The sequence below is a fragment of the Triticum dicoccoides genome, chromosome 6A (genome assembly GCF_002162155.2).
Source record: "Triticum dicoccoides isolate Atlit2015 ecotype Zavitan chromosome 6A, WEW_v2.0, whole genome shotgun sequence".
NCBI lineage: Eukaryota > Viridiplantae > Streptophyta > Magnoliopsida > Poales > Poaceae > Triticum > Triticum dicoccoides.
Window position 1 is genome coordinate 274510710 of NC_041390.1, and position 11341 is coordinate 274522050.

The 11341-nt window shown below is 44.6% G+C and overlaps 1 protein-coding gene across 3 annotated transcripts in view; it reads right to left on the minus strand.

The window, feature by feature from the left end:
- LOC119316772 (probable protein transport Sec1a) overlaps nucleotides 1-314 on the minus strand; it is a 74269-nt gene extending 73955 nt beyond the window's left edge. For 2 of the 3 annotated variants that reach the window (XM_037591154.1, XM_037591153.1), the window contains exon 1: nucleotides 18-313. In XM_037591154.1, the coding sequence (XP_037447051.1) occupies nucleotides 18-87 (70 nt within the window). In that variant the 5' untranslated portion in view covers nucleotides 88-313. Of the gene's footprint in view, nucleotides 1-17 lie in introns of all 3 variants that reach the window. The other variant, XM_037591155.1, reaches the window with a different exon arrangement.
- Nucleotides 315-11341: the final 11027 nt, after the last annotated feature.

Below are 11341 nucleotides of genomic sequence, written 5' to 3' on the forward strand. Positions count from 1 at the left end.
GCAAAAGGAGTGGTTACGGTCTCGTGTGATCTGCCGGAAGCTCCGGCGGTCGCCGCCCTGCGAAGAGGAGTCCGAATCCAACGACATGCCGCCGGGAGATCTCACCGCCTCCCTCCGGTGACGAGGCCTCTGTTTGTGGCCGTAGGGTAGAGACAACGCACGGCTTTAACTTGCTGAAGTTGGGTGCGATCGGAGGACACGAAGATGCAGAAATTGGGGTGTGGGAGAATATGCAGCGACCGCGTGCGAGAGGAAGAAGAAACGAGAGTACGAGGCTCCCAAGACCACCAAGACCAAGACCGTCATCGGCCGCCACCGGCGCAGGAATTTACCAGACTGCCCCAGCGTTACCAGAACAGTCGCCATATAGATTTGGAGTCTCTTAGGCATCTTCGATGGATTGTATGTTAGTTTTGTTGATAAAATGTCCATATCATCGACCAACAATCTATCATACAACTATTTTAATAGGTTGTATCTAAGCTATTCAATAGATGATGAGAAAATAAATGTGTTTTCTCTCTATTGCACCTTGGAGTTTGTGCAAAGGTTGTTGGTTATTCTACATACAATTTTGCTCTCCCTCTACATTTATTACATGACATATCATCGTTATGTCCTAAATGGCAAATTTACCAACATCTATCTTACAGCTGTCGGAGATGTCCTTAGACTTTGTTCTTTTTCTACAATACCCCACTGGCGTATCATATTTTCATAAAAAATAGAATGTTAATTACAAAAGCGGTCTATTGAAGATGCGAACATCTACAAAGGCTCGAAGCCACCTTACACCAAAGAAAAACAAAAGTCATTCTCTCACAAAGGGGTCTAAACCACCAACACCAAGTCCTGCTTCGCTCCACTCTTTGATCTCGTCTAAGGCTAAGTCTACCAATTGCCTCGCCGTCCGCTGCTGCTGTTGCCTATTGAAGACCCTAGTATTCTGTTGTTTCCATGTCAGCCAAGCGGTACCAATCACGAAGAAGTCGAAACCTCGTCGAGCCTTGTGTGAGAATTTGGTTCTTTGGCGAAACACCAATCTTGGAACCTGCCCATGGTGTTAGGGATGTCAGCATTGACCTGTAGCCTGTCCCAACACCTATGCCAACCCTCCCTTGCGTAGACACAGTGTCCAAGAATGTGGTCCGCGTTGTTCTCTTCCTGCAAGCAAAGGAAATAGGGCAAGGGTTCGTCCTGAAGCCCGTGCCTCGCACGACGGTCCGAAGTCCAGAGGTGGTATTTGATTGTCAACCATGCAAAAATCTTGCACAGTAATATTTGTCTCATTCATATCATTTTTACCTAATAATAAAAGATGGATGCCATGACGACCGAGATTCAATTGAGCAATCCTCCTGTCCTCGTTACGTCATCCTGCCTCGGTTCGTTCGTTAGTTCATCCGCGTGATTGGTCGTTGAGTCCAAATTATATACGGTACTAGATCATTGTTGGCGCGCGTTGTTGCGCCCATTTTGTCTCAATAGTTTAATTGTTATTTAAGAATGGAAAGAAACATGTTCCAATTTGTTTAGTATAATGCATTTTCTCACTTCATTTTGTAATTTAAGCGATATACTTCTATCTCTATTGACGTTGTATTGGTTTCTAAAACAAAGATACACCAAATAGAATAAGAATTAAAAAGGAAGTTTATATAAGAATATTTTTCGTAGTTTCTTTACTTGGATTATTTGTCCAAGATTTCTATGATGAGTGTACTATCACCCCCATCCATTTATTTGATGGAATAACAGGATGTTTGTAAATATACATATGCAATAAAATGGAATCAAATCTGCATAACTCATCCATATAGTGGTCAATAATAAAAAATGATTAGTTAGATAAAAAGATTCCTTCTCAAAACTTGGAATGCTTCTTATTTCAAAATTGACAAACATGTTAGGTTACTGATAATCACACAACAAAGATCTTATGAAAACCATACAACCAAACACGAAACAAGCAAATATGGGTTACTGACCCTTCAAGGATAATGGCCATTCGGATAACTATAAAACTAAATGCATGATGTACACAATAGAACACCTATTAAGCTTGTACTAATATCTAAGCATGCTACAACGGAAATGATTCGAAGTCGGCGAAAACACACTTAGCTATGACTGATTCCAAGACTTCAATTATAAATATACTTCTTTTTTAGGGATTTTATAAATATACTATAAGGTAGAAGTTCATGGAACCTGTAAATTTAACTGAAAACTATATTGAACGACCATAGACATAAAGGCTCATTCAAGTTGAAGGGAACAATCTTAACTATGACTGGATCCAAGACTTTAATTCTAATTATGTACTTCTAAAGTAGAAGTTGAAGAAACCTGCTTCAACAATACCATGCACGATATCATTTTTACTCAAAATCATATTAACCTTGTTTCGCATATAGGGGTCACCCAAAATTCTTTATTAGCATAGCTTAATTTCACACCAATGGAAATGGTAAGAACAGAGGTTTATAATCCGTGTCAAGAAGTGAGAATCACCAATCCCGTATACTACTTACAGTATATCCTCAAAGGCTTCATTTTCATCTATTTGTGACAACGGAAGTGCTCTACACACGATAAAGACTACGCACGACCATTGCACGATCGCCCATATGTGGATGTGCTGCTGTCTGTTCCCATGCATCAACGGACTGATTAGCTTGTCGTCTCTAAATCGTGCACACAGTGTTGTGCATATAGCAGTGCTCTTGTGACAATAGCATATAACCATATTCGCTTAGCTGAATTTTTGTAACCCTAATTAGAAGTTTTAAAATAGGAGAAGGCATGGTTTAGCTGAGAAGAGGTTCAGATGTTACCTTTTTAAGGATCTTAAGTTCAACTACGGTCCAAGCTAGCAGTTGGAAGACCGGGATTGAAAGTCACATAGTAGTTGATCTACAACACTATTTGCATAAAAAGAGGAAGAAAAGGCACAAAATAATGGCAGTTGATAACCCATAGATAAAAGAAATTTGTACCTTTCGATTTAGCATTAACACCTGATAAGCGGCTAACAATTTTCTTAGGTCGGCGTTGCGTTCTATCCATTAAGCAAGGTGCTCCATGACCTGGACGCATGACGGCATCAGCTGCGATCTCTTTGTTGAGGGTGAGAAAGATATGGTTGATCGCTAGAGGGGCTACCGGCAACTGCGATGGTGGTGAAGGAGACACCACTGGTACGCGTTAGTGCTATACAAACGGTTTTTAACCCCTTTCCGCGACGACATTTGAAACTGTCGTCAAGTGAGCGTGGGCGATAGGGGGGTCCCACACGACCCAGAAACCGTCGGGGATAGGGAGCCAAGATGCAGATATAGTACTCCTACTTGTTTGTGCTCGCATTGCCATCGCAGTCGGTATTCTGTGGTGCTATGTTTACGATGCGCAGTCCATCACAAACGGTTCACTATTATAGAACGTGTATGATAAGCAGACAATCGCACACATTCGCTTTTCCTAAACCGTATGCGATAACTAATTAAGAAGATTAGCTAATCGTCGTATGAGTGTTGGATAGGATTACGAAACATCGGACCGTCGTAACATCGTCGTACACGACAACTACCGCACACGGTATTCTGTGATGCAGCGTTTACGATGCATACTTTATCAGAAACAGTTCATGTCGGGGAAATGACACATATGGGATCACGTGGATCCCTTCTACGGTTTGGCAGGGAAGAGGAGTGCGCAAAGAGTAGATCTAACGATCAACAGGAGGGATTTTTACCCATGTTTGAGCCACTGAGAAGCGTAAAACCCTAGTCCTGCTTTTAGTGTATTGAGTGTTCTTGAGCTTCGGCTAGCTGCTACACATGCAAACTGGGCCGGAAAGTCCAAAAGTCCCCTCCTGCATTGCCTTGGGCCTCCTTTTATACCAAAGGGGCTACCATAGTGGCGTACAGGCATACATGAGGTGTAAAGTAGCTACACTGTACATGCTTATCACTGACGTCTTAGGACAAACACATTAAATGCGATATTTGCGTGCCCCTAACTTTATCGGGGCGAAAATAGAGCCCGTCCCGTCCGTCGCCGCATCACCCCGTCTTGACACGCACCCAAGATGACAAGGCATGCAATGCCAAGCTGACTAGCTAGCCGTTGCACTGGAGCGATGGCGGGATCTTCACGAAGATCTGCATGCCACCATGCAGGTGCTTGCCAGGCTGGCAGGCTAGTCGTTGTGCTGGAGCGGTGGCAGGGCGGCGGAACCTTGTCGTGTGTGAGCCTTGCCGCGGCCTCGCAAACGTCCCTAGCAAGAACCTTGCTGGGAACTTTGCCTTCTAGTCTTCACAAAGATCTGCATGCCACCACACAGACACCCTTGGGTCTTGGTCTTGACATTGTCGATGGTGTCAGAGCTCTCAACCTCCAAGGGTGGTAGCCTTGCTGGGGCTTCGCAGACCATCCCGGCAAGAATCTCCAAGGGTGGTAGCCTCCAAGGGTGGTAACCTCCAAATGGTCGAGACATAAAGATTGATATATTGGACGACTATATTCGGACACCGGAAGTGTTTCGGGTGATTTCGGAGAAAACCGGAGTGCCGGAGGGTTACCGGAACCCCCCCGGGCGAAATAATGGGCCTTATGGGCCTTAGTGGAGAGAGAGAGGGCTGGCCTAGGGCAGGCCGCGTGCCCCTCCCCCTCTGGTCCGAATTGGACTAGGAGAGGGGGGGCGGCGCCCCCTTTCCTTCTCCCTCCCCCCTTCCTTTCCCCCTCCTAGTAGGAGTAGGAAAGAGGGGAGTCCTACTCCTACTAGGAGGACTCCTCCTCCTCCTGGCGCACCATAGAGGGCCGGCCGGCCTCCCCCCTTACTCCTTTATATACGAGGGCAGGGGGCACCTCTAGACACACAAGTTGATCATTGATCCCTTAGTCGTGTGCGGTGCCCCCCTCCACCATAATCCACCTCGATCATATCGTAGTGGTGCTTAGGCGAAGCCCTGCGTCGGTAGCAACATCATCACTGTCAACACGCCGTCGTGCTGACGGAACTCTCCCATGAAGCTCTGCTAGATCGGAGTTCGTGGGACGTCATCGAGCTGAACATGTGCTAAACTCGGAGGTGTCGTGCGTTCGGTACTTGGATCGGTCGGACCGTGAAGACGTTTGACTACATCAACCGCGTTCTCATAACGCTTCCGCTTACGGTATATGAGGGTACGTGGACGATACTCTTCCCTCTCGTTGCTATGCATCACCATGATCTTGCGTGTGCGTAGGATTTTTTTGAAATTACTATGTTCCCAACAGTGAAGAGATGACTGATAGATTCATCATCAAGAAGATCCTGAGAGCCTTGGATGGAAAATATGATATAGTGTGCACATTTATTCAAATGATGCCCAACTACAAAGATCTCAAGCCAACGGAAGTCATTGGAATAATTGCTGCTCATGAGATGTCACTCAAGGATAAGGAAGAGCTTCACAACAAGTCAAGTGGTGCTTACAAAGCCTCATGTGATGCTCCTACATCATCAAGTGATAAACAAGCCTTCAATGAAGAATTGAGCCTAACGGTGAAGAACTTCAACAAGTTCTACAAGAGTAGAAGCAATGAAAGAAGTTCCAAATCAAGGTCCTATAATGACAAAAGATCTTCGAGTCGTGAACAAAATTGCTACAATTGTGGAAGACCCGGACACTACTCCAATGAGTGTACGACCCCCTACAAAAGAAGAGAAGATTCACCCAAGAGGAGAAGTAGAAGAGAAGAATCACCACCAAGAGAGAGAAGGATTAGAGATGATCATTATGAACGAAGAACATCACGGAGAAGCAAGGATTCATAAAGGAAGGACAAGTCATCAAGGAGCTACACAAAACGAAGACATCAAGCTCATGTTGGTGAATGGGTATCCGGCTCCGACTCTGACAATCACTCCAGGAGAAGTTATCACTCCGACTCCAAATATACTCAAGATGATGGTGTTGTCGGTCTAGCACTTGTGCCAACCAACTCCTACGAGATATTTGACTCACCAAATGAAGAAAATGGAAGATGCTTCATGGCTAAAGGCCCAAAGGTATCACACCCCGAGTATGTTGATTTCAATAGTGATGAAGATGATTTGCTAGGTGACGATGATTTACTTGTTGACAACTCTAGTGATGAAAACTATGATGGACTTGCTATTAATCATGCTAATCAAGATAAAACGAATGATGATGATAAGAAGGAGATTGAGCGTCTAACTAAAGAGCTAAACACTCTTAAGTTAGCTCATGAAACTACCTTGGAAAATCATCGAGAGATTTTAAAGACTCATGAGAAGTTACGCTTTGAAAAGCTCAACCTTGAGCAAGAGCATGGGTTCTTAAAAGTAATCAATGATGATCTTCGCAAGAAAAGTTCTTCTTACATTGCCAAGCGTTTACTCTTGTCTACTTACATGCCACAAGTTAAATCTAGCAACAAGAGCAAGAAAGATTCTTCTTCTAGTAGTAACAATAATCATGTTAAATCCAATGTTGTTGCTTCTAGTAGTTCTCTTGATTCCACTAATGATTCTCTTAGCCAAGTTACACTTGAGCAAGAAAATAGCTTATTGAAGGGAATTATAGAGAAAGGTGTTTACAAGAGCCTTGCCGGGAGTAAGCAATTTGAGGAAATTGTATGCAAGCAAGGAAGGCATCGGAAGAATCAAGGTATTGGTTTTGAATGAAAGTTCAATGCCAATGGAGTTGAGTGGGAAGAAGATCAATACCCCAAGACAAAGTTTGTTCCTCAACAAGAGAAGTATGATCCTACTTCTTTCCAAGGGACACAAGCTCAAGATGATCTTCCACCACAAGACCACAAACAAAAAGGCAAGGACAAGCTTCAAGAGGAGATTGATACATTTGAAGAAGCTCCTAAGGCCTTGGTCAAGTGGGTTCCTAAGACTACATCAAGTTCTACTTCATCAAGTACGACTACAAATCCAAGGATTCATATCAAGATGATGTGGATCCCGAAGAAGAAGAACTAGAGAGTTCTTGAGGGTGACTCCGCCAACATACTTCACTCATCATTTTGGCAAGGACAAGTGCAAACAACTTCCACATCTTGCACTACTTCAAGGAGTCACAAACCCTCTTGTTGGTAAGACAAGGGACAAGGTAACCTATTGCCTTCATGGACATCATCTTGTGTGAACATCACTCTATGTTTATGGATATCCTTGTTTGTTCCTTGTGGGACTAACCCGTGTAGGTATTGAAAGTGCAACTCACTCCAATGGATTGCTCCAAATGATCTACATCAACATTGAGCATCCACATCTTCAACACCTACATGAAGTCATCATCGACAAAACCCAAGGTTAGTTCATCCCTCTTAGGGGGGATATCACATGTAGGGGGAGCTTTACTCTAATCAATTGAGCTAAAGCAACTCTAATGGTGTGAACACAACAATGCTTTACGTAAAAGTGGTAACCCCACTTGTGCTTAAATGATGAGTATGACCTATGATCAAATGTTCACATTTGACTCCTAAGTTAATATACTCATATATAGATGACCTAGTCATCGCCAATTGCTTGATAGATGCTAGAGTGTTTGTGCATGCTTTGCCACATATTTCATTTGCCATTTTATTGTGTGAGCATGTTGATTGCATATTTTACTCATTAGAGGACATCCACTTGTTGTTTTGATTGTTTGACACTTTCTCTTTTGCCAAGTGGATGGACAAGAATGCCTAAGAACCTCCTCTAGCTATCTATGCTTTTCTTGTCTCAAACTATATTCATGCTACATCACAAAGTTTGATCAAGTCAGATTCGAACCACTCTGTGTGAGGAGCACTCGGAGTCCCCGATTCGTCATAGACTTAAACTTCCAAAACCTCTCTGTGCATTTTGGTCTGATCGATCCATCCATTTCGGTCACACTGAGTTCACTGAGTTGATCTTGGTTTTCAATCTCGGTGCAACCGATTTGAACTTTTCGATCACACCGAGTTTGATGTAGGGTGGAACCCTATACGGCCGATCTTTCAGAAAGGAGCGGATCCCAACTAAGAACCCGAAGAACATGGGGAAGAACGGAGAGAAATCACAAGGGGAAAGACTCAAGAACAAGTCCAATCACACATCCACTAGACAATCAAACACACAAGATCCACAAGGTACATGAACAACAAAGGGAAAGATACAAGGTAAGGTTCATCTCCATGAGGAGGTCTTGAATCCACGAGGGATCTTCCCGTGAGGGGTCTTGAATCCAAGGTGGATCTTCTCCGAAGAGGGGCCACGGTCTCTCTCGTGGAGTAGATCTGTAATGGATGAGCAAAGCTCTATCTCTAAATGAGCTACAACTTTGCTAACCCTAACTATGATGAGGGGGAGTAGTATATATAGTCTAAGCCACGAATGGGTAAGTGGGAAAGGGATACATGAGCCTCTGGCCCAACTCTGCCCGCAGGCAGGCGCCGGATGTCCGGGCTGGGGCCCGGATGTTCGGCCGTTCGCGGGAGGCCGGATGTCCGGGCTGAAGTGGCAGTTTGAGTCCTTCTTTGGATAGGGGATGCCGGGTTTTCGGGAGGGATGCCGGATGCCCGGGCACACGGGCCGGATGTCTGGCCGCTGATGCTTCGGCCGTCTGTTGGTGCAGCTCCTTGGAAGCTGCACAGGCGCCGGATGTCCGGCCTCTGGCCTGGATGTCCGGCCGCTGTAGCTTCAGCAGCCCCGTCTTCTTCCGTCGTCGCTTCCAGGCTTCCCTCGCGGATGGTGTAGTTGTTCCTTGGCGCTTGCACTCCTCCTCAACATCTGTGAAGCTCTGACAATACCTATGCATGCACACGGGAGAAGTGTCAAGTAGTATACCATCCTCGAAGGGGTCAAGTGAGCACGTGTAAAGGAGATGATTCACCTTTATGTATGTGAAGTAGATGTCGCACGTGTCACTTGCAAAACGGACTCTTGACATGGTGATGTCCATAGGATGCTTTGCATCATCTCCCCTCCCTTGGGAAAGATCCGACCTCGGATCGAAAACTGGAAGTGCAACTATCCCTAGGTGGTTTTGGTAATTCATAACAACATATAGCTCATTGAGCTAATGCTATTCCAAGATGACTATTTCAGGAAAGCTCAATGATTGGCATGGCATGGATGTGAAAGTGGAACCCTCAAAATGCTAAGGACAAGGATTGGCTCAAGCTCAAAAGCTCAAGACTCTTCATTTTATATTTTAGTGATCCAAGATCACATTGAGTCTTTAGGAAAAGCCAATACTATCAAGGAGGGATGAGGTGTTGCTTAATGAGCCTCTTGCTTCATGTGCTTAGTGATATGCTCCAAAACCCTCAACTACTTTCCCATATCCACATATGACCTAAACCCTAAGCCAAACTCGGTCCTACCGATTCTTTCTATCCGGCGCCACCGAGTTTCACTTGTCATAAGCCACTGCCAAACCCTAGCAATTCCGTTCTACCGATAGGGATCTCGGTCTCACCGAGATGAGATTGCAGTGTAAAACTCTCAGTTTCCTTTTTGTAACTTTTCGGTCTCACCGAAAGAGCAAATCGGTCCCACCGAGTTTACCTGACCAACTCTCTGGTTAGCTTATTACCAAACTCGGTCTCACCGAGTTTGTGTAATCGGTCTCACCGAGATTACGTTATGCCCAAACCCTAACCATATCGGTCCTACCGAGTTGCATGTCAGTCCCACCGAAAATCTCTAACGGTCACTAGGTTTACCTTTTCGGTCCGACCGAGTTTGTTGATTCGGTCCCACCGAGATTGGAAAATTGTGTGTAACGGTTCGATTTTGTGTGGAGGCTATATATACCCCTCCACCTCCTCTTCATTCGTGGAGAGAGCCATCAGAACACATACACAATTCCAACTCATATGTTCTGAGAGAGAACCACCTACTCATGTGTTGAGACCAAGATATTCCATTCCTACCATATGAATCTTGATCTCTAGCCTTCCCCAAGTTGCTTTCCACTCAAATCTTCTTTCCACAGAATCCAAATCCTATGAGAGAGAGTTGAGTGTTGGGGAGACTATCATTTGAAGCACAAGAGCAAGGAGTTCATCATCAACACACCATTTGTTACTTCTTGGAGAGTGGTGTCTCCTAGATTGGCTAGGTGTCACTTGGGAGCCTCCGACAAGATTGTGGAGTTGAACCAAGGAGTTTGTAAGGGCAAGGAGATCGCCTACTTCGTGAAGATCTACCGCTAGTGAGGCAAGTCCTTCGTGGGCGATGGCCATTGTGGGATAGACAAGGTTGCTACTTCGTGGACCCTTCGTGGGTGGAGCCCCCCGTGGACTCGCGCGACCGTTACCCTTCGTGGGTTGAAGTCTCCATCAATGTGGATGTAGGATAGCACCACCTATCCGAACCACGGGAAAAATATCCGTGTCTCCAATTGTGTTTGAATTCTCCAAACCCTTCCCTTTACATTCTTGCAAGTTGCATGCTTTACTTTCCGCTGCCATTATACTCTTTGCATGCTTGCTTGAATTGTGTGATGATTGCTTGACTTGTCCTACAATAGCTAAAATCTGCCAAGAACTAAAATTGGGAAAAGGTTAAGTTTTTATTTGGTCAAGTAGTCTAATCGCCCCCCTCTAGACATACTTTCGATCCTACAAGTGGTATCAGAGCTTTGGTCTCCATTTGCTTTGATCTCCATAGCTTTTGGTGGTCTTAGCCTTGGTTTCACAACCTAGGAGAGTATGGCATCTAGCGAGGGAAATTATCACCGTAGAGATCCTTACTTTGATGGTACTAATTTTGCTAGTTGGAAGCATAAAATGAAAATGCATATTCTTGGACATAACCCCGCCGTTTGGGCTATTGTGTGTGTTGGTTTGCAAGGTGACTTCTTTGATGGGAAAGAACCAAACCGTGAAGCTACCGCGGATGAGTTGAAGATGTTGCAATACAATGCTCAAGCTTGTGATATTCTCTTCAACGGATTGTGCCCCGAAGAATTCAACAAAATCAGCCGTCTTGAGAATGCAAAGGAAATTTGGGACACTTTGATTGATATGCACGAAGGTACCGACTCCGTCAAGGAATCCAAGTTGTATGTGCTTCAAAGTCAACTTGACAAGTTCAAAATGAAGGATGGTGAAGGTGTCGCTGAAATGTACTCTAGGCTTGCTCTTATCACAAATGAGATTGCCGGCTTAGGAAGTGAAGAGATGACCGATAGATTCATCATCAAGAAGATTCTAAGAGCCTTGGATGGAAAATATGATACCGTGTGCACATTGATCCAAATGATGCCCAACTACAAAGATCTCAAGCCAACGGAGGTGATTGGAAGAATTGTTGCTGATGAGATGTCACTTAAGGATAAAG